Source organism: Myotis yumanensis, unplaced genomic scaffold, assembly GCF_028538775.1.
Source record: "Myotis yumanensis isolate MYYU_CA2020_CCGP unplaced genomic scaffold, mMyoYum1.0.hap1 SCAF_1, whole genome shotgun sequence".
NCBI lineage: Eukaryota > Metazoa > Chordata > Mammalia > Chiroptera > Vespertilionidae > Myotis > Myotis yumanensis.
This window is the reverse complement of record NW_027223752.1, coordinates 33,140,192-33,163,670: the sequence shown is the minus strand read 5'-3', so window position 1 is coordinate 33,163,670 and position 23,479 is coordinate 33,140,192. Positions and strand designations below refer to the sequence as shown.

Sequence of the window (23,479 nt, the reverse complement as noted above, 5' to 3'; positions counted from 1 at the left end):
TGAGTTAGGTTGGTATCCATCTTCCCCCGCAACCCATAAATAAGGACAGCCTCTTTCCCCTACATCAGAAATAGAATGGCATTGACTCTGAACTTTGTCCCTAATATGTTCACCTCATGTTAGAAAGCAGTCCCCCAAGAGACAGAGTGACCCCCAATCCAGCCATAGGAGCTGGGAAGATGGGTGGAGCTGGACCACTGGGGTGGAAGTGTTGGGTTCTAGGAAAATTGATGCTGGTGACCAGGTTTCATGGCCTGTGACGGGTCCAGAATCTTTGCTTAATCCTGCTCTTCCTCACTGCCCTCCTGTGCTGTTATTTTTTTTAAGGGGAAGGGCTGGAGGAGGTGAGAATGTGATAGTTGGGTATTGGAAGTCTACACTTTCTTTACTCAATAGTATGAGAACATAACCATATCAGATAAAATTTTTATTTTTTATTAAAAAATTTTAATTGAATTTATTGGGGTGACATTGGTTAATAAAATTATGTAGGTTTTAAGTGTATAATTCTATAATATAGCATCTGTATATTGTATTGTGAGTTCACCATGCAAAGTCAAGTCTCCTTCTGAGACTGAATTTTTGAAATTGCCAAACCTTTACATAGTCCCAGGCTAGCGTGGGTAACTCTTATGGGTCTGCACATAATTCTTTGTTCCTTGTTGGCTGGGATATTATAGAGTCACAGGTCTGGGTTGGGGTTCTGACTGTGTGGCCTTAAGCAATTGCTAAACTTCTCTGAGCCTCTGTTTTCTCATCTGCAAAGCAGGATGCGAAGTATTACCTCGGGCTGTTGTCAGGATCAATTAATATAATTGATGTAAAATGCCTTTTACTGTGCCTGGCAATAAATGAGAACCCCTCCAAATTTATTTTTGCTACGGCCTTGTCCCCTCAACTCTCTCTTAGCGTGCTTTTAAGTTTTAGCTGTGCGTTTAGGTGCTTTATAGGCAAGGTTAGGTCAATGTAGACTTCTTTCTTGGAACTTCGCACTAAGATACAGTGCTTTGAGGCAGTTTTCTGGTGACTACCGATACCCTAGCACAGTGATGGCGAACGTTTTGAGCTCGGCGTGTCAGCATTTTGAAAAACCCTAACTTAACTCTGGTGCTGTGTCACATATAGAAATTTTTTTATCTTTGCAACCATAGTAAAACAAAGATTTATATTTTTGATATTTATTTTATATATTTAAATGCTATTTAACAAAGAAAAATCAACCAAATAAATGAGTTCGCGTGTCACCTCTGACACGTGTGTCATAGGTTCGCCATCACTGCCCTAGCAGATTTAGATCTGGCATAGAGAATCTATTTCAAGGAAAGAGGCTTCTGCTTTAAGCATCTTCTTTGGAAATGCTTTAAAATACACCAGCACTTGGGAGGATATGCTCTATTGAGGCATAAAAGGGCAAATTGGAAGTTGTCTTTTTCTGCCTTCCCTGGAAGTTCCTTATGCAAGACCAAGTGCTCCAGCAAGCCACCCTTAGCCCTGTCCTCTTGGGGGCCTGGCTGTGGGTGGTTGCCCTGGATCTGGACTCAGCCTGAGGCTTCTGATTAGCTTAAGCAGCATCGGGAGGTGGTCGGGGGCTTGCAGGAGTCCCTCTGCCAGTGAGTTTTCTGGGTTATCTTTAGAGTCGATCTGTTTTCCTGGATCAGCTCTGCAATGGCATTTTCTTCTGTGGGGGCACCTGTGTGTGACTCAGGCCAAGAAGAACTTTCCCCGAGGAATTTGCTACATGTGGTGGCACATCCCGCTTTGGCTTATTCCTACTCTGAGCTCTGTGCCTGGGACCCAACTCTGTCTAGAAGGATGTCATCTGTATGTGGAATAGGAGCAACAGGATTGTAGACTCAACACAGCCCACAAAGGCAAGGACCATGCCCACAGAGGGGTTCATACATATTTATCCAGTGAATGAATGTGGCAAGTTGTAGAGCCAAGACACAGAAATTTGCAGATTTTGATTTATTTTGCAAGGAACTAAATGCAAGGACATTTTTGTTCTAAAGGCATCTTCAGGGATAATGGGAGTGACCCGCTGCGTCCCTCCCACACCTGAAGCTACAGCAGCTTGTCCTCCAAGGCCTTCTTTTTAACTATGTGATTTCCACTCCTTCCCATTCGTCCAGAAGACAACATAGTCGCCATCCTCCTTCCCTGTAGTCTGATGGCTGATGAAAGAAAGGCTGCCGAATGCTGCTGGTGAGCCCTGTCGCCGGGTGGAACATTAGTTTAAAGGGTCTGAACCAAACTGGCTTTGGCAAAGATGTCCCAGAGAAGGCTGGAGACTCCCTGGCTGTGCTGTCCGAATTGGAAGGGAGACGACATGGTGACGAGGCTGTTGCGGGGATAGAGGCTGCAGAGTTATCACAAGGCCCCACATGGCACCACGTGGACAGTTACTGGGTTTTTCTGTGCCCACTTTACTAGAGTTGTGTGTGTGATGCAGAAGAACAGGATGCTTGATCAGTCTCGGGAGATAAGGAAGCTAAGAGGAAGACACACTTCCCCTCCCACTTCCAAGTCCTGGCCTTGGATGGGCCACTGGCTCTTGGTCTTCCATGTTCCTTAGGTGACACCAGAGTCCGGAGTAGAGCTTGGGTACAACTTTGCTCAAGAGGCATGTCTGGGTCAACCTATTTGGAGTTTGGTACGTGCTTTACTCTCAGCCCCCTTAAGTGCATAGTGTAGGGAACTTGGAAAATAAAGAAAAACGCAAAGGAAAAATAAGCCAACCCATTTGTGTTCCTACCTTGTAGAGACCACTGTTAACTTTTTGGTGTATTTCCTTCTATATTTGCTTTCTTTCTCTGGAGTGGGAGGAAGATATACATATATATATGTGTACATTTATGTATTATGTGTATGCATATATGTATGTATATATCTTATCTGTCTATACATACATGCATATATGTTTGATGGTCTGCTTTGGTTTTATTTAACTTTGTATTGTGAGCATTTCATTGGCCAATAAAAAGTCTTGAGAACGCCTTTAGAGCCTGGAATAAAAGTGTTTAGTGCCAAGTCTTAGAGCCAGGCCTTGGGAGTCGCAGGCTGGCTTGGTGTGCTCCGAAGGCTCTCCCCAGCAGACTCAGCCATGCCATCTCGTTTGCTTCCCACTTGGGAGCTGCTGCAAAGGTAAGTGTCCTTTCCATCAGCTCTAGTGTTCCGGGGAAATATGGCCTGAAGGGTCATAAATGCCTGGCATAGAAGAAAAAGATCCTCAAAAGTCTAACACAGGTTTTTATCCTTAAAAGTAAGACTTTGTCTGTGCCCAGGAAAATGGAAAGACCGTTTTTTCTCGGCCTTGGGAGTGGGCTAGCTTTAGTTTTCCACTAACCTTCCATTCCTGCCTGTAGAATTTGACATGGTTCTTTCTATTTACTTTTCCTTGACCCAGTTTGGGTCTACGGGATTTCCCTCCTGCCCAGAACAGCCTCACACTGTGTGAAGTAAGACATGAGCCTGGGCTCTGGACAGCAGTAATTAATCCTTGCCTGCGTGACGCAGTGGGGATTTTCAGCCCGAGATGGGCTGACAGCACCAGGTTTTATGGCACACGGCAGTCCCACCTGGGCCAAACGATTTCTTCTTCTCTTTTGTCAGTAGGTGTGCGTGCGTGCGTGCGTGTGTGTGTGTGTGTGTGTGTGCATGCGCACACACTCAGGGGCATGAATGCTTATGCTCTGTTTCATGATCTGAAGCCCACCTCCAGCACAGCAGGATCTCAAGATGACAGTGGAAATCGCAATAAAAGGAAACACAGTCTAAGCACACACAGCCCTAACATAATTCGAAGACCTAGCAAGACTGGGATTTCATCTTCTGTTTGTTTTAGTCTGTACTTGCTCGCCGTCCATCCCTGGGGCGTGGTGCTGTAAGGGAGAGGATTTCCTCAAGTGCTACGGATAAAGAGTCTCTTCCTCTGTTATCTCCCTTGTCAAGGTGAATTGCTCCTCTGTGTAAGTGGATACGAAGATGAGCCTCTGTATACACGCCACAGTGTCTTGCCCAAATGAAATGGGCATTAAAATGACATCTTCCTTCGTGATAATCCGATGAAATTGAAAGTATACCAATTTCTCTAGTTATGATGGACCCATGAGTTCATTCCTAGAGTCTGGGAGGGTGAATTTCTCCTGTCTCTTCTTCCTACTGTGTTTAGACTTTGGAAGTTTTTATTTCTTTTATTTTTTATCGTGGTTGGGCTATGGTAAGGCTGTTTTGGGTTGCTTTGTGTTGATAAGGGGAGCAGTAACTGGTAACAGCTGGAGGACTCACTGCAAAATATGTGAGCGGACAAGTATCTTCTAAGGTCAGATAAGCAACTGCAGCAGCACCGAGAATCCCGAGGGGTGCACTGGTGAGGCTACAGGCGGCCCTTCTAGCAAGATAAGAAAGGAGTCTTGGCCAAGATGAGAGTCTGTCTTTCAGTTAAGAGGCTCAGTCCTGAAGGGGCTTTGGGGCCTTGTCGTCACCCAGGATGCTGTGAGGGTGGGGGCTGGGAGCAGGCTGGGGGTGAGGGCTCACCTGGCACAACTGACCTGCTGTAGGAGGCACTAGCAGTGTATGGTCATGGTGTCTCTGGGTGTTGTGAGGTTCACCAAATGGGGTCTCCATTCACCTTGTTTAGAAACATACTGTGGTGTCAGAGAACTTGCATCTGTCAGGGCAGAGAGGAAGACAAAGACTTCTAGTGCTATTTTTTTTTTTTTTTTTTTTTTTTTGCGAGTAACTTAGCTACCAGCTTTCTCCTTCAAAGTGCTTGGCCCTGCATTGTTTTTTTGATCCTCACCTGAGGATTTTTTCCCCATTGCTTTTTAAAGAGAGTGGTAGGGAGGTAGGGAGGGAGGGAGGGAAAGAGACCCATTGATGTGAGAGAGACACATGGACTGGTTGCCTCCCGCACACACCCTGACTGGGGGCGGGGAGCAAACCACAACCCAGGTACGTGCCCTTGACCTAGAATAGAGCCCTAGAACATTCAGTGTGTGGGCTGATGCTGTAACCACTGAGCACACTGGACAGGGCTGACCTTATATTCTTGAACAAGGGCTAGTGATTGTGCCCCCCAAACAATACTCGTGAGTGTGTGAGTGTACACGGATGTGCGGGTGTCCATACGGTGAACACACTCATGCCTCAGCTCGTGAACAGATTCGTGACTGGCCCTTTCTATGGGGGGTGGGGCTGTCCAACTCCTACCCCCTCAGACTCTCCACCCTACTCTGGGCCGAGTGTGATTAGCGTTATTTCAGCCACATTGTGAGTTCCTCTGGCATTTTGTTGACCAGCCTGGGAGCCTGACAACCATGTCCGATGTCCCCATATTGGAATATTGATCTCCAGATCTTCGGGTGGCCTTCGTAAACGCTTCCTAATTTGGGGGCTGCTTGTTTTGCCTCCCACAGCCTGCTCTGTGGGCCTGCACATCCATTAGCATCTGTTCTTAGAACCGGCATTTCCAAGCCTCTTCTGTCCATGATTACAAAATGGTACCACAGTTACCTTTATTCCCAAATTACATCTGCTCCAACAGCAGTCCCCCCGAGGCCCTACGTTGGGGTGCTTTAAATATTTCCACAGGCTAGTCATAATTTTCCCTGTGTCCAGAGGAACCTCGCTGCTGGCAGTGCGCGTCATGAGAACACCGAGTCTGTGCCAGTGGAACTGTCTCCTGCAGCCAAAGCTGTCGCTGCAGCTGCCAGGGCAAGGCTAGGTGTCAGGCAGAGGTGGGGGAAAGGACCTGCCTCGTTTCTGTGTCTCTGTCACCTAAGCCCCGAAATAGTTCTCCGTGTGCCTGGAACCTCTCAAAGTGGTCTCGAACCTCTCAAGCACCCCTTTCAGCTTCTGTACCTCCTCCTTTGCCCAGAATCTCACCAAGTCTCCTGTGAAAACAGTTCTGGGTTGGGACCTTGCCCTTCACAGGGGGTAAGTCACCGCCAGCACCCAGCTGAGTCAGGACCAATCCCAGTCACCCCTCCTACAGTCATTAGTCCCAATCCTGACCAGTATCCTCACTCATTCCCCCAGTTAGAAAACACATGTCACATGTTGCGGGGCATGAACTGCTACTAGTGATGGTGGGACAGAGTATGGAGGGGGCAGGGCTAGGGTCAGGATGTACAGCCATCATCTCTGGCCCCGTCGCCACTAGCCAAGGTACTCAGTGACATGAATTCCAAACTTAGCAATACCCAGTGGGAGTTTGAAGCAGGACACTGGGTGGAGCCTGTGGGAGAGTTCAGGGTAACCTTGGAAGGAGCCACTAGCCCTGGTGGAGAGAGAGAGCTAATTCAGCAAACCATTACTACCAGTGTGTCATTGGGATGAAGGGCGAGGCACTTACATCCAAACAGGTACTTAAGAACACCTTCCCTGTTCTCTTCGCTTTGCACCTCATCTGAGTTCTCTCTTGTAATCCAGCATCTCTTGGATGCACCCCAAATACATGGCCACTGTGCTGCTCCTTGTTAATACCATCAACTTGGCCTTTTTCCCAGTGCTAGTGGGCTGAGAGAACTGAAGAAACCTGGGTCCTGGAGAGCACACTGTGGCTTTGATGTGGAGTGGGAGGAGTTTTTATTTGCCTGGTGGCAGCGTTTGAGGGGTGGGAGGTGGGGACGGGCAAGTGGCTTTCTCCACACCCTCGATGGAAAGTTCTGTTGCCTCGTAGTTAGTGACGGGACTGCAAGCAGGAAACAAAACAAGTGCTTTCACCCGACGCCCTGCTGGTGATCAAGGAAGACTGAAACCTCAATACAGTGGGGCCTTGACTTACGAGTGTCCCGACTAACGAGTTTTTTGAGATACCAGCTGTCAGCCGATTTTTTGCATTGAGTTGACAGAGTAATTTGAGTTAACGAGCTCCTTAATGAGCTCCTTAACAAGCTCGGTCTCGGAACGAATTAAACTCCTAAGTCAAGGCCCCACTATAGTTTTTAAGCTGAAGGATTCCATTTAGTCAAATATATATTTTAAAAAATATATTTTAAAATTAAACATTTTTTCTTTCAATTTTATTTTGCATTGGTTGTAGGTTATAGCTTAGTGGTTAGACAATCATCCACTTTACATCGTGTTCCCCTTGATATTTCCAGTTCCCAACTGGCACCATACATACTAGTAGTTATTACAATATTATTGACTATATTTCTCTGCTTTACTTCCTTCCTGTGATTATTGTGTAATTCCTGATCTGTACATCTTAACCCCTTCACCTCCTTCACCCAGTCCCCTAATCCCCCTCCCCTCTGGCAACCACCAGTTTGCTCTCTGTGTCTATGAGTCTGTTTCAGTTTTGTTTGTTTTGTTTCAAAGAAATATTTTCATTCCCACGTGTCCTCCATATCTTCTTCCTTGCCAACATTCGTGTGGCATCCCGCCCGTCCCTCCCGAGCCTCGTGGAAGTCCTGCAGGCTGTGCCGGGAACACAGACCACCTCCCACGGCAGCTGCCCCACTCCCTGCAGATGGCTGTTTGGTTCTTGGTGCTTTTATCTCACCCACCGGTCTCACTCAGCCACTGCCCTGGCCCATGTCCCCCTTCTTCTCCATTCCTCCTGCTCTGCATTCAGCTGCATGGCCTCTGAGCAGCCGCTCTGTTGACTTTCATGCCCCTGCCAGAGATTTCTAAAGCTCAGGTCTGATCTTGTCTTCTACTTCCTCCACTGGCTTCCAAGTCTTTAAAAAAAAAAGACAACTGGGAATGTTCAAGATCCTCCGTGATCTCACCCCCAGTCTGACCCAAGAGCCTTATTTTTCCCATAAATGGTCATTTCTAAACTACCTTTTGAAATGAGTTTGCTTCTTTACTTCTGTGTACCTGCTGCTGGTGCTTAGGATGCCCTTCAGTCGTCCCTTCCTGCCTGTGGGGATCCTTTTGCGGCCCAGCTTATGGCTCTTGGAGAAGTCCTGGCCCTGTCCAGTCTGCATGAACCTCTCACTCTGACCCCACAGGACACAGGGCCAGCTGCTCTGTCCCGGCACTCAGCATAGTCCCGGGGCACCGAGATCCTCCCCCCTCCCCTCCTCTCTCCTCCTCTCCCCTTTTTAAAGAGTTAGCCACCTCACATCTTAGACTTCTTGGCATCCCATTTTTAAATGTTCTACCCTTTTGTCTGTCTGTGACTTAGGCGTTGCTTCCTCGTTGCTGGTTTTGAAAATGTGGTCCCTATGGAGTTAACTGTACACATGTCAGTCTTTGCCACAAACTCAGCCTCGGGGGAGGGTGGGGGGGGGGCAGAGCCTCTGTTGTTTATTTTTATAACCCCCACTGCACCTAGCACGATGCCTGGTAATTGATGGGGGTGGGCAGAGAAATCTCCAGAAACCTCATTGAGGACCTATGGGAGGTCTGGAATTACTTTTCATTAGTGTTATGCGTTTCTCTTTTTTGTTTATTGGTATATGATTTACATGCCGTATCATTCACCCTTTTTTAGGTGTACACTTTTATGAATTTTAACAACTTTATATAGTTTTATAACCACTGTCATAATCAAGAAGGAGAACCCCCCCCCCCCCCCCCCCAATACTATCATGCTTTCCCCCCTATCTCCAGTCCCGGGCAGTCACTGATCTGATTTCTCTCCATACAGTGTTGGCTTTTCCCGACTGTCACTTATAAATGGAATCACACAGTATGTAGCCTTTGGAGCCTGGCTCCTCTCACTCAGGATCATGCCAAATTTGTATTTTGGAAGTTGATGACCTGGCCCTAGCCCACACTATCTGCACCCCACCTTCCTAATAGACTGGCACGGCATGGATGGGGGTCTGTGTGAGTTTCAGTCCAGGGTCCCAGCTGCTTTGTCTAACCCACTCCATAATGGCACCTTCCCCCCTTCCCCATAATGGCACCTGGAGTAAGACAGCCTTCTCCCCTGGGTCCTGACCTGTCACCCCCGTGGTTGTGGGGGGCACAGTGGAGGTGGAGAGTTGGGTGGGTGGGGTAGGTGACCACTAAATTCCTCCCTTGGGGAGGGGAGGGGTGGGGTGACGAAGGTCAGGCCACTCCTGGCTAAAACAACAGAAGTGGTTCCAGTTGCCGAACAGCTGGAGGGGGCCGTCTGCTTTCCCTCAGCAGCATGGAAAGCCCTTTAATCAGGCGGGCGTGCTGTTGTCAGGCCGGCCGTGGAGGTGTGTGGAAGAAGAGCAGAGCTGTGTGGTACACACCGCGCCTTCCCTCTGACCTCCCTTATCTGCCCTCCTCCATCTTCAGGAGCCCCACTCCAGCCCTGCTGGCCGCCCCCTTTGCACCTGTGTAAATGCGGTGGCTGCGGGGTCAGGGAAGGGTGAGAGCGAGCTGGCAGAAGCAGGGAGGTGGGTCCTCGGTGCGGATGATGGATTAGATAGTGGCGGGGTGAGTGATGGTTTAATGGGAAACCGCTCCTCGTTCCCAAAGAAGCGGGCCTGGAGGAAAAGGCCACAGTTTGGTTTTGCAGACGGAAGCAAGTGACCAGAGGCGGCCGGTCCCTGGTGGGAGAGTAAGAGGCCGAGCTGCAGCTCCATGTCTGGAATGTGCTCTCTCCTTTTTGTTCCAGGCGCAGGCTCCGGGAGTGGCTTCCCCCCTCTTTCAATAGCAGAGTTACCTCCCAGAAATGCTTTGTAGTGCTTGAGTTTAAAAACTTGAGCTGGGCCCTAGCTGGTTTGGCTCAGAAAACAGAGCTTCAGCCTATAGACTGAAGGGACCATGGTTCGATTCCGGTCAAGGGCACATGCCTGGGTTGTGGGCCCGATCCCCAGTGGGGGGCATGCAAGAGGCAGCCGAACAATGATTCTCTGTTATCATTGATGTTTCTATCTCTCTCTCCCTCTCCCTTCCTCTCTGAAATCAATAAAACTATATTAAACAAAACAAAACCTGAGCTGGACTTTGATTTATAAACAAGATGGGTAAAGTATCCCTCCCTTAGGAAAGCTCTCTCTGCTCACAGAGCCCTTCTTCTCTCCTGTCCACTGGAGGGGCCACCGCCAGAGCTAAGAGCGGAGCCCCCTCCGCTCCTGGACAGCAGTGCCCGCCTCAGCTCCAGGGCTCAGGGCTGGACACCTGTGTGGAAGCGTGTGCTGCAGCAGGAGGATCTGGGCTTGCAGGCAGGCTGGGAGGCGTGCTCCACCGCTCGCTAGCTCAACCTGGCCGAGCCTCAGCTTCCTCCTTCTCCTTCCAGTCAATACTGATCGAGCACCCCCTGTGGGCAAGGCCCTGCTGGGCAATGGGGATCCAGCAGTGTGGCACCCAGCAGATCTTGGTTCCTGCTGCAGGGAGTTTCTGGGTCAGTGGGGAGGATGAGCAAGAAACATAATGGAACAATTAGTCATTTAATTACCAGTGTGACAAAGGCCACAGGGGAAAGCAGAGGGTGTATGGAGGCTCCTCGCAGGAGTCCTGGCCTCCTGGGGAAGTAAATGCCCCAAGGAAGCCGCATGTGCTCTGAGAGCAGAAGGGTGAATAGGAGCATATGAGGTGGACGCACAGTCCAGGGAGATGGGCCGGCGTGTGCCAGGTCCGGAGGCAGGCAGGACAGGGCAGTGGGGCTGAGGAATTCTGCCCCACTGGGGGCCCAGGCACCAGGGTCCTTTGCTGTGTCTGCTCCCTACTCAGCAGGCACACATTCCCCTCCCCGTTCCTTCCAAACAGGCATTTGTGGATGGAGCTGGGAAGCTCACCGTTATTTACAACCTTAACTCTGTGGGACAAAATGAATTCAGGGTGTGAAAAATCTGACTTATAAATGAATCCATTTTATTATCTGGCTGTTGTTCTTCTTGGAGTGCACGCATATGGTAGCCGTCAGAAAAGCCAGAGTGCTAATCCCATTGGCTGTTAAATTAAACTCAGTTCAGGTTCAGCCACCCCGGGCATCTCAGATTACTGCCTGACCTATGGGTGACAAGACTTGTCTGCAGGGTGGTGGGAAGGCTCCCTGCAGGGCTGTGGGGGCGGCTCTCAGACTAAGTCTAGCCTTCTCGGGGGGGAACTCCATGGTGACTTAGTGATGACGTGCATGGTATATGGGTACTGTCTCAGCCACTTTGGTATATTCTCTTCAATGGCTTTACTTCAAGGGAGAAAATATGGTGTTTATGGTTTTCCTTATCTAATAGATGTTTTTTGAAAAGAGAAAAGGAGCAAACTTGCTTTCCTTACTGCATTTGAGAGCTTTAAGCTTTTGGTGGTATTTGGACAAAGAATATCTCTTTTCATAGTAAGTGATAAGAAAAAGGAGTTCCTTATCTAGGATATATTTCAGGTAAGGTTTGATAGTCACCCATTCATTCTTCAAATAGGTATTGAACAACTGCTGTTGATCAGGCAGGGTGAGGCCCTGTGTATATAAAGAGGAATAAGAGAGTCTTTAGACGTGTAAACACATGAATGATAATGTCATATGTTGAGGCTTCAATAGAAGTCTGAGCCCAGTGCAGCTGCGGGTTCAAGGAAGCTAGTGGTGGTGTTTAAAACATGAAAGCATTTGCTTTTTAGGGTGTTAACCTCAGTGGTTGTATGGAATCTGAACTTGACTGAGGAAGAAAGGTTGGGGGCAAAGAGTCAAACATCTCGGCAAGAGATAAAGGACTGAATAAAGTCATCATGGCTAAGAGGAAGCTGGAGAGAGAGGCCCCGCCAGCCCCCCAGCCATTTCCACCACCCCAACTGAGCCAGAGGGTGAAGTCTTCGTGGATGTTTCAGCCCCAGCCAAGCTCCCAACTGAATGCCGCCAAGTGTCATCTCAGCAGACACCACGTGGAGCAGAAGAAGCTCCCAGCTGAGCCCAGCCAACCTGTAGAACTGAGAGAAATCATAAATCGTTGTTTGACACCACGATGTTTAGGGTTGGTTTGTTTTGCAGCCATAGCTAAGTGAGTACCCGGAGCTGTGTTATATATGAGTTTATTAACAAACACTCCTCAAATTAGTTGAGTTTGGCCTGTGATTTTTGAGTCTGATACCTTAAAGAGGAAGACTACTTGCTGCTCCAAATTGTGGCTGTCTCACAGTGATGGGCCACCGCCCCGGTTGCTTATTATGGTTCCTACCCCAACTTCGACACCTGGGAAACATAGCGCATCTTACCAGAAAAATGCCTGTGTAGAATTTTAGATCCAGGTTAAGTCAGCATGGTACAGGTGGAAGTGAAGACCGTGAAACCAACTCCATATTGCAAAAAATCAAACATCTCCCAGATGGAACCTTGGGCTGCCTTTGCTGTCCCCTATATTGTCATGGAAACTTGGCAGTCAGTCAAATCTAACACAGCTTGTGGTACTGGAGTGGTCACTCTGAGCCAAAGCGGTGGCAGGGTTTGCATTCTGCTCTTCTGGAGACTGCAGGGCCCGGGTTGGCCTGTGTGCCTTTCAGACAGAAGGGATTGTTGGCCTAACATTGGTTTCCTTTGTCCCCATCCCTTCTATGGTGAAGGATGCCCCCACCGGTAGCTTGCTACTCCCGTAGGAAGGTTGGATTATTTATATGTATTTCAAGTGCTTGTCCTACTTTACAAATGTGAGCAGACCACAAATGTGTGTTTGCTTTGGAACCATTCACTCCCCAAGGAGAGAGGGCGGGAGAAGACTGCACATGCACAGTTGTCCCAGCCCCTTTTGTTTGGTTTCCTTATTACGCAATCATGTTTAACATAATTATTTTGTTTTTGTTGACTTTTGGTTGGGAAGAGGGAAGGGAATGTATGTGAGGATTTTAATGAAAATACTATTTTCCCCCAGAGGGAGACGGCTCAGCGTTTGCCTCACTGGGGAGACAGCTCGCCTCTGCCCAACACCAAAAATTTCCACCAACTGCAGTTGCTTTTGAGCCCACAACAGACTTCTGTGGCTCGGAGGCTCAGGCCTCGGCAGGGTGACTCAGACTGAGTTTTGTCTGTGTGCTGAGAGCACTGACCCAGGCCACAGGCTGCTGCTGGAGACTTCTAGCCTGTGCCTCCTATGTCCTGCAGAAGAGAGGGAAGCATCTACCTTGTGGCTTCAGGTGGGCTGTGCTGAACTCCTGGGCTGTCCTGCTGCTGACCCATAAGCAATGAACTGATTTCATGTCCAGTTTCAGAATGTGGAAGTCTGAGCTTAGCTCAAATAAGAGAAATTCCAGGGAGAATGAACCTATCTCCCCTCCCCTCTCGAACTGTGCTCTTGAATAGGGTAGCCACTAGCCACATATGGCTATGCAAATTTAAGTTAACTAAAATTAAATGCAACTAAGAATTTAGTCCCTCAGTTGCGGCAGCTACAGTTTAGTTCTTAATGGCCATGCGTGGTTTGTGGCTACCCTATTGGACAGCCCAGATGTAGGACAGGGCCATCCCCGCAGAAAGTTCTGGGGGACTGTGTGGCTTTGTAGCATTGCAGAGACCCTAGAATTAAATCCTCTCTTGTCCTTCAGTGTCCTGTTCCCTTACCATGTCGTCTTGCTTGTGTGTCTGCCTTAGAGTGCAAGTCATTGAGGGCAGGACTATGTTGGTTTTGGTCTGCTTCCCATGCCTTCTGCAGTGCTGGGTTCTTCACAGTATTCTCTTGTTGAGTACAAAAGTAGATGAATGGGTGGCTAAATAAGTAATGTTTGTGGACCCACAGTAATCCCCCTGGGGCCCTGGAGGTTTTGATAGGATAACTATGAGGGCATAGTCATCCTACCCAAACTCCATTTTATAGAACTCATTGCTTTTTTTTTTTTTTTTTTAAACACAAACACATACAGTTCCTAAAACAGATGAAAACAAGACACCACAGTTGATTGAAGATGGTCTTTAGCAAGGACCCTATGCTGTCTCGGAACTTTTTTACTTGGTCTCAGGGATCAGTCATTTCTAGCTGGGACCTTTTGGGAACTCTTCTGACGCCGGAAGGATGTCCATGTGTGAGGCAGGTGGGGCCTCTTCTGAAGCTCTTTAACCTGTCTGCTGTAGACAGAGTGTTCCCCTAGTTATTAAGCTGATTTCTGGCGTCTATGTGGCGCCTATGTTGGTCCAGAGTAGGCTGTTTTCAAACCAAATTTATGGCCTGTAGTTCAATGCCACGGTGACGCCTGCAGCTGTCATCCCCTGTGAGCCGAGGAGGAGACAACAGGGTAACCTCCTGGAGTATGAAAAGAAACTGTCTTTTTTGATTCCTGTTTGTTTGTTTTAAGGTGAACAAGATCCCTATGAGGAGCTCCTGATAGGAGGATTAAAGTGGGCAGGGCTGTCCTATCTAGATCCTCAGGTTAGTGTCTGGCACACAGTAGGTTCTTGATGAACAGTTTCTGATTTTGTGAATCAGTTTTGCAATTGGGCCAGAGCTGTTTTTAGCAGTGTTTCTCTGGCATAATGAACGGCAGTGTGGGTTAGTGGTTAGAAGCATGGTCTGGAGCCAGGCCTTGGGGATCAATCCCAGCATGGACATGTACACACTGTGTAATCTTGGAGAAGTTGCCTAACTCCTCTGGGCTTTAGTTTTTTATCTGTAAAATGAAGATCGTAACATACCCTGCCTCAGAGGGTGATTATGAAGATTACATTGTTGGCATATTATAAGTAATATATAATTATCAGCTTTTATTATTATTACTCTTCAGACTTCGGGTCTGGCTGCCAGATCCCTGTGACCAAGGATCGGTCCCTTGGTTTTCCCAGGCGTTGGAAGGTACATATATTTCCATCCTCGTGTGATCATGAAAACAGAGGGCATGTTGTTCCTCGGCTCCTGCTGATTCACATGGCAAAATAACCTAACAAATAGGTCTTAAGAATCAGTGTGTTATTTCATGTAAGTAGCACTGACTTCCATGGACAAGGAGCAAGTGGTGTGACGACAGCAGTGCCCTAACCTGCTCTTGGCCAGCCTTGTGCCTGATGACATGGATCCTGCCGTCTGGCCTGCCGTCTGGCCTGGCGTCTGCTGCTCACCAGGGAGAATGGCGGAGCCAGGTCTGGCTGCATTCTAGGTGGCAGACAGATTAGGAATGGGACTCAGGGAGCCATACTGAGGGAGGATGGGAGGCCAGCTTTGCTATTTGCAGCCTCCTGTGTCCCGTGCCGCGTTCAGCTGGACCTTTGGGTCCCACGCTTTCTCTGGTGCACAGTCGGTTGGAGGCTGGGGGCGCTAGTGGCAGAGGGGCCCGGGGTCGGGGTGGGAGGGACACCCCTCTCAGCCTCAAGATAACTTAAGTTCTGGGGTGGAGCTAAGGCAGGAAGCTGTGCCCACTGCTGCCCACCGTGTAACTCGGGAGGGAGAGGGAAAGCTCAGAGCATGAGCGTGGAGAAGAGGCCCAGGGATCCCCGGGTGGCAGGAGCCTGGGAGGCCAGGCCTGTCACCTGCAGCAGCCTGTCACCTGGTTCTGAGCTAATGCCACGTGGGAAATGCCATGGCAGGGATGCTTCATCGCACAAGAATGGAGCGCCCAGCGCTGCTCCTATGCTGGGGTTGCGTTCACAGGCAGAATAGACAGTATCCTTGTCATGTGGGGCTCTGAGTTGGTGCTTCCATTGTTCCTCAAAGCACACAATCAATCCATCACACAAACTGTTAAGAGCCGTGAAGGAAAAGTCGGGTGTGAGAGGTTATTACAGGGGGACCATCCTCACCTGTGAGAGTTAGGGAAGGCCTCCCAGAGGAGGTGACATGAGCTGAGGTCTGTAGCAGGGATGGGAGCGTGGGGAGCAGGAGCAGTGTGTCCAAAGGCCTGGAGGTGGAACCAGTGTGGCTCTGGGGAAAACGCAGGCCGGTGCCTGACCAGCACAAGCAAGGAGGGGACAGAGCAGGAAGTGCTGAGGCCAGAGAGGGGCCTTGAGGTCAGATTTCTACAGGACAGAAAACCATGTGAAGGTCCCCAAGGGCAGTGGGACACCTTAGATTTTAAGCAGGGGCAACCTGAGGGGAATTGAGGCTGGGGGTTGTGTGCCCCCTCCTGCTGTCCTATCAGCTCATCCCTCCTCTGTGTGCCTGCCTGGGAGGCAGCAGGCTTCCTCTGGACGTGACTCGATATATTATTGATCTTTATCCGGGAACACTAGGCTCTATCATGAAACACTCCCAGGACATTTCCTTTTGGGCTCTGGGCAAGACTTAGGTTGAACCTGTGAGTGTGGAGCTCAGGGTCTCTGAAGGGAGAGCCATGATGCACTGTCCACCTGATGAAGCCTGTGTGGTGCTGTCAGCCCTCAGCTCTTCCTCCCTGTGCTGAGCAGCCAGCACCAGGCAGGAGTTGGAGGGGGTGGGGCGGGGGTGGGGCGGGGTTGGGGTGGGAGGGACTGGTTTTGCAGCTGGGAGGCAGTCTGTGCATTAATGGACAGGCTTGGGCTCTCTTGGAATCTTACCAGTAGGGGGCGTCTGTTTCCAGTGCTCCCTTGAAGAAATGGCACTGCCTCTGGACCTCCCGCTGCTGTCCTGGAAAAGGGTCAGCAAGTTCTCATCTTTCTGCTTCACATAAAGAGCCTGCAGATATGCCTGAAATAGGGGTTGTGGTCACACCTTCCTGTACCCTGTGATCTTGGTGTGATCACTCAGTCAACTCTAGCACCACTGCAGCCAGATGTGTGCTCATGACATTGCCGTGCATTGTGGGATACCCATCCCCTCGCTCCGCACTGATGAGCCTTCAGTGTGCCCAGATTCTGCTGTATGAGGGTGGATGAGAGGAGACTCAGCTCTCAAGGCCCATGCTGTGGAATTATGGGCTGTTCAAAAGAAGCCCATGGATTGTATGGCCTCCTGTTAACAGGGGTTCACTGATAAAGGGGTTCACGGTTGTATAAGTTTGGGAGATGCATCATCATAAATGCCCCTTCCTGGTTATCTATTTCTATGTAACAAACTACCACTAAACTTAACGGCTAAAATAACAATTTATTATCTCTCACAGTACTGCGGGTTGGTGGGGATCAGCTGAGCGGTTCTCACTTGGGGTCTCTCACGCAGTTACTTCCTTTCATCTCTGTTAGTTGCAATCAGACAACAACTGGGGGTAGACTCATCAGAAGTTGCTTCGCTCACATGTCTCCCGGCCTGGGTTGTCTGGGGATTTCTCCCTGCACATGGTTTCACCACATGGTAGCTTGAGCTTCCTCATAGCATGGCTGTCTGAGGGTTGTTAGGCTTCTTACATGGCAGCTGGTTTCCTCCAGAGTGAGTGTTGCAAGAGGCCTGGGAGGAAGCTGTAAGACTTTGTATGAACCTGCTTGGAAATCCCCAAACATCACTGCCACAGCCTTTTATTGGGTAGGTAAGTTAGTGAGGCCAGTCCAGATTCACGGGGAGGGACTTCGACTCCACAGCTCAGTGGGAAGAGCAGCAAATAATTTGCAGCAATCTTTAATTTACTGTATCTCTTGGAGATTCACAATGCATGAGAACGTATCCAAGGTGTCTGAGAGGTCCTAAAGAAACCTGTTTAACTCAGCATTTCCCAAGCTGGTTATTATTGTTGTTTAAAATCAGGAACTCCTTTACTCACAGAAAATCATTTAGCTTGAATTCTGCCAGAGAGCAGTGGGCCGAAATGAAAAAGTAATCGATTTGTGGATCAATATTACTTTCTAATAAATAAAACTATCCAAAGATGGAATCTAGAGATGGCTAGGGAGTTCCTAATTTGGGGAAGTGCCAAAAGAGAGGACTCGTGACCTGCATGGATGGGAAGGCTGAATGTCTCAGTGGGAAAAGCTTTGATTTGACTTCTGGCCAATCACATGCACCACTTACAGCTTTGTGACACTTGGCAAGTTACCTCTCTCTAAGCTTCCGTTTCCTTATCTACAAAATAGATGGTTTCTATTTCATAGGGTGGTTGTGAGGATTGATGAGATAGATCCTGCGGGGGAATTACCCAGCACAGGTGCCTTCCTTGGTGAGACTTTGTGGCTGCTCAGTTCCCTTCCACATCCAGGGTTTAATAACTTTGGGTTTCTGGACTTGCTAAGTAAGTCAGTATTCTAAGTCATGGGCTCGCCCCTAATTTTCTTGCAAGAGTAACCTCTATACCCTTTCACTTTTTTCCAATCTAGTTTCTCATAAGTGACCGCGACCCTCAGTGCAACCTCCACTGCTCTAGGACTCAACCCAAACCCATCTGTGCCTCCGATGGCCGGTCCTATGAGTCCATGTGTGAGTACCAGCGAGCCAAGTGCAGAGACCCAGCCCTGGGTGTGGTACATCGAGGCAGATGCAAAGGTGAGTTGTGCACATCTCTGCCCAGTTGAGGAGAGATGCTTGGGCACCACAGCTTTCTGCATGGTACACTCCTTAGCAGGGGTTGGGGGGCGGGGGGAGTTGGGGATCTCAGAACGAGTCTATTTATTTGGTTTGCTATCCTATCCCCCTACCCTTTCTACCAGGGAATATGAAGTGAACTGGTCTACCTGAAGAAATGAGCACTTTTCTGTCTTCGAAACCCTGTCGCCAGGCTCGGGCTTAGAGGGATGTGATGCTGTGTGGCTAGGGCTATTTATTTTTATTTTAAAAATGGAGATGCTTAAAATAGCAAGACATTATTGCTGGCTTCCGAACAGGGGTTCCAAATGGTTGGTCAAGAGATGTGGTGTTTTTTTTGGTCCGCTCACCTGTTTAAAAATATTAAAAACATTTGAGACAACATTTAAAAATTAGGAGATTCAACATCAAAATCCGGATTTTGGTACTTCTCATAAAAAACTGGGAGCTCTGGGAATATCATGTTTGTGTTCCCTCCCACAAGGCAACACGCGGCTAGAGCTGAGTAGCAGCCACCTCCTGTAAAGGGAACCCGCTCTCCGAGTTGTCACAGGCCTCAGCACCCCCTATGGTGTCTCCAAGCTGAACGCTCCTCTAATTCATGTCACTCTCCTCCCCCCTGCAGATGTTTGGATTTGTGATTCTGGGCTGCTTGGAGCCATTACAGGAATTGTGGGAGGCTAAGCAGGCCTCTCTCGAGCCTCTGATTTCCCGAAGAAAGTGCTTGCCATTCTTGAACTAGAAAACATCTTGGAGGCCCCGTGGGCTTGCATGTTTTTTAATAAACCCAGTGAAAAATAAGAGAAGTGGGACAAGCTTTTGGGAGTACTTGGGAGAAAAAATAAGTAGAAGGTGGTATAAATACAACCCCCACTTTTCTAAGAAGAACACCGACGAGGAGGATGAGCCCGGGCACTCACTGGCCCTGCCTGTCATTAGAGGAGCCGGTGCTGTGGGGGCTCCCTCTGGATTGTGGTGAGGATGGATGGAGAGATCCTGCGGGGTCCTCAGGCTCCCAGGCCGGGCAGCCTTCCTGCGCGGAATCCATGGGAAGTGTGACATCTGCTCGCTCCTCTCCTCTTCTAGACGCTGGCCAGAGCAAGTGTCGCCTGGAGCGGGCTCAGGCCCTGGAGCAAGCCAAGAAGCCCCAGGAGGCGGTGTTTGTCCCGGAATGCAGCGAGGATGGCTCCTTCACCCAGGTGAGGCCTTGGCCCAGTCTCTCTGGACTCTGGAACGGGCCGAAAGGAGGTGCCAGGCATGGGAGGGCCGCCCCGAGCCTTGGCTCTCTGGGAATCAGCTGAGGGCTCTTTGACACCCTCTGTGCTACCTTCTGGTGCCTATGTTCCCCCCTCCTGGACCCTCCACGCTGCCCCTTGCCAGCTGGCAGTGGGCGCCGAGAAGGCGTGTGCAAGTCCGAGCCAGGAAACTGGCATTGCTTGGTCCCCGTCCTCCCTGCTGGCCCTCTCCATTTTTCTCTTCTGTCAAATGGAGGCTGATTATTTTTTCTTATCCTTGCCAGTTTCCATGGGCAACCCTGGTATTCCCTTCACTATTTATTGCTACTGCTCTCTGCTCCCCCCACCCCTTTTTGCCCCCAAGTCCTCCAATGAGGCAGGGATCCCTTGGGGTACAAAGTGTACTGTGGTGCTTGGAGTACATGGTGTGAGTGTGTATGAGTGTGTGTGTGAGTGTGTGTGAGTGTGTGAGTGTGTGAGTGTGCGTGTGTGAGAGTGTGTGTGAGAGTATGTGAGTGTGTGTGTGTATGAGTGTGTGAGTGTGTGTGTGAGTGTGTGTGTGTGTGTGTGTGTGGTGTCTGCATTTATCCGCGTGCGTGCATACACTCGTGTGTCTGCGTGCACACAGATTTTAAAGTTTCTTTTCAGGCAGTCCCGCCTCTCATCCTGCTCTGGCCAGAGCTTTGTGTAAAAGTAACGCTGGCCGTGTTGATGTTGGCTCAGACTATTTCTAAAACAGGCAGCAGGGGACAATAGGACAGCAGGTTACTCCTTCAGAAGCGTTTAGGCTGGAGGTGGGGCGGGAGGCGGCTGGATGAAGGCACCGTCCATGAACGTGGGGAAGGTCACAGGGCAGGGGTGCGCCAGCCGGGGGGTTGGGGATGGTCCTGGTGCCTCCACTTTCTCTGTGGAAGAGAGTGGAGTTGGGTGGAAGCAAAACCTTCAGAGGTTTCACCTTCCCTGCAATTCTGAATCGGTGGGGCAAAGGGTGTGGGCTGGCCTTCGGGCCCGTGGCTTTCAGGTCTCATTTCGGGGCTGGGCCCAGGGAAGGCTGGTTTCAGACTGACCACCTGCTTAGGGGGAACTGTGGCGGGTGGTGGGGAAGCGGTTGGGTCTCATATTTTTAGAAATTCCCAGGACCGACGGCCACTGCATTAAAACGTGCCTTGGCTCATTTGCTCGCTGAAGCCTCACCCGGGCCTGTGAGGTAGGTGCGATGATCCCCATTCACAGAAGATGCAACCACAGCCGGGCACAGAGTGGCCGAACTGGGATGCAAACTCAGCTCTCTCTAGCTCCAGAGGCCTCCACACTCTGCTGTTCTCTGAACGGGCAGCTTTAAAGGGGACTCTGAGGTGTGGACTGGCAGAAGGCAGTGTAGTGCTGTGGTTAGCGCACCAGTCCTGGTGCTGTGATTAGGGTACCGATCCTAGTGCTGTGGTTAGGGTACCAGACTGCCTGAGCATGACTCCCGGCCCCCACCCCTCAGGCAAGCCACTGAACTTCTCTGGATCATCCTATCCTTATGGGAAAAATGGAGGTTACCTCCATTATTGTACATAGTGATAATTATCATATCTATTATTATGCTACTATTATTACTATCAATAAATATTACTATAGCTTACCTCTTGAGGTTGTGTTGAAGATTACATGAGTGAATGCGTGTAAAGCACTTGAAGCACATAAACTGTGTATAAATATCTGTCATTGTTATCATCATCATCCCCATCTCCACTCTGGCTCTGCTACTCACGTCTCCCCCAGATTTTATGAATGATGTCACTTAAGGAAAATAAAACCTTGTGTCGAACCTCCCCAAGTTTGAAAATTGATTAGCCCTCTCCTCAATTTTTTATTACAGTATTTATTCTAGTGGGAAGATTGCAGGCGATCTTTGTATATGGATTTGAGAATTCACATACCGGGGAGAAAAACAGACCTCTCTGTGCTGAGTTTGGGGCCGAGATGGGGTAAAGGTCATAGGAAGGAGGCACAATCTCGTTCCCCCTCCCCCCTTTTCTCCAGGCTTGTGTAATTCTGAGTGTGTTGCTTATGAGAGCAGTTGACCCCTGCCCTCCTGGTTCTGAAGTGTTTGCCGCCGCATGACAGACAGCTGCTGGCCAGCTTTTGTTTGGGCGAGGCCCAGCCCCGACCAGGTGGAGGAACTTCCCGATTAGTCAGGGCGGAATTGCTAAGTGAGAGGCCCCTGAAGTTCAGCAAAGGTTGGGGAGGCAGTCAGGAACCCCTCATTTGTTTGACACGGTAAGCGCTGCCATGTGTCCGCAGGCTCAAGGCTGGTCACCCCGGTGGGCAGCCAGGCAGCCAGACAGCCGGCCGGGCCCATTACAGTGATTGAATTGGATGTGCTTTTCCCCTTGATCAAAGACACTGCAATAACTTCACAGAACGAGGCTGCCTCTTTGAGTGAGCTTCAGTCGCACTGACGGGCTGCCAAAAGGCGAGGGACAAATTGCTTTCTCCCTCCCCCAACCTCCACCAGCACCGAGCTGGACTTTTTTGTTTTTTAAGACTGAAACCCAGAGATCAGCTATGGCTGTGCTGCTTAACTATTCTTTATAATATTGATACGCATGTATCTTGGTGTCAATAAAACATGTTAGCCCTATGAATTATGAAGTTTAGAGCGGGAGGGAAGGGGCTTGAAAGGGACTTTCTGGCATGGGACACAGCTTGGGACCACATGACTGGTTTGGCTTTCATGGGGTTCATGTGGGATGCAATGATCTCTGTTCTCTTCTTTGTTTTCCCTTGTCCTCTTCCCTCCATCCCAGCTCACACAGCAGAGTGGTTGGTGCACATTAGATTTTTTTTAAAACCTTGATACCTACCCAGTCCACATCCCAGACCATGAAATCAAATCCTGGGAGGGGGACCCCAGGTGATGCCAGTGTTGGGTCAAAGGGCTTCATCATCCTTGTTTTGTTTTTTTAAGTTTTATTGTTGAAAAGTTTTAAAAAATATATGTTTTTATTGATCTTAGAGAGAGAGGAAAGGAGAGTGAGAGAGAGAGAGAAACATCGATGAGAGAGAAACACCAGTCAGCTGCCTCCTGTTGAAGCTGGGTGATGGGGATGGAGTCTGCAACCAGGGTATGTGCCCTGACCAGGAATCGAACTGGTGACCTCTTGGTGCATGGGTCAACGATCAACCACTGAGCTACACTGGCCAGGCAACATCACCCTTGTTCTTTTTTAAAGATATATTTTATTGATTTTTTTTACAGAGAGGAAGGGAGAGAAAGTTAGAAACATCGCTGAGAGAGAAACATTGACCAGCTGCCTCCTGCACACCCCCTACTGGGGATCGAGCCCGCAACCAAGGTACATGCCCTTGACCAGAATCAAACCTAGGACCTTTCAGTCCACAGGCCGATGCTCTATCCATTGAGCCAAACCGGTTAGGGCACCATCACCCTTGTTCTTGATTGCATCATTGGAACATGGAGTTAGTGCTCTTTGGTGACCTGCTGAGTAAGGTCGGGGGTCTGTGGTCTTTGTCCTCTGCTGTGGCCTTATCTATTTTCTCTTCTGGGCATCAGGAACGTGGCTCCTGACATCTGTTCTACCAAGTTCTCTGCCAAGCAGTTGCCCAATGCCCGAGCTGATTCACAGAAACCAGAGCTGTAGCAGAAAGGTATCGGATCACCACCACCTGGAAGTGTGGCTGGAGTGTGTCAGGCTTGTGCATCCCTGGATAATAACGATGACGGCTCTTTATCGAGTGCTACTTGGTGCTAGGCACTGAGTTTTACACCCATAAATCTTTATTAGGACCTTTTGAGGCAGTTCTTAATACCCTTATTTATAACGGAAACACGAGCATCAGAGGGGTTGAATAACTGGTTCAAAGTCACTAAGCTAGAAAGGACTGGCACCCAGCCTGCCTAGTTTCAAGGCCTGTGATCTTAACTTTTTTGTGCTACAGAAGGGTCCTTGATATAAATGTAATTTATTTCCCATTGTTGTTCTAGAAGTCCCCTCTCTGATGCTGTTGACTGACTGGTCAAGCAAACCTTTA

General features: G+C 49.3%; 1 protein-coding gene across 5 annotated transcripts in view; it reads left to right on the top strand.

Annotated features, from left to right (window-relative positions):
- SMOC1 (SPARC related modular calcium binding 1) overlaps nucleotides 1-23,479 on the top strand; it is a 135,082-nt gene that overhangs the window by 44,509 nt on the left and 67,094 nt on the right. For all 5 annotated transcript variants that reach the window (XM_070417411.1, XM_070417430.1, XM_070417419.1 and 2 more), the window contains exons 2-3: nucleotides 17,999-18,164; nucleotides 19,290-19,402. In XM_070417411.1, coding sequence (XP_070273512.1) covers nucleotides 17,999-18,164; nucleotides 19,290-19,402 — 279 coding nt within the window. The remainder of the gene's footprint in view (nucleotides 1-17,998; nucleotides 18,165-19,289; nucleotides 19,403-23,479) is intronic.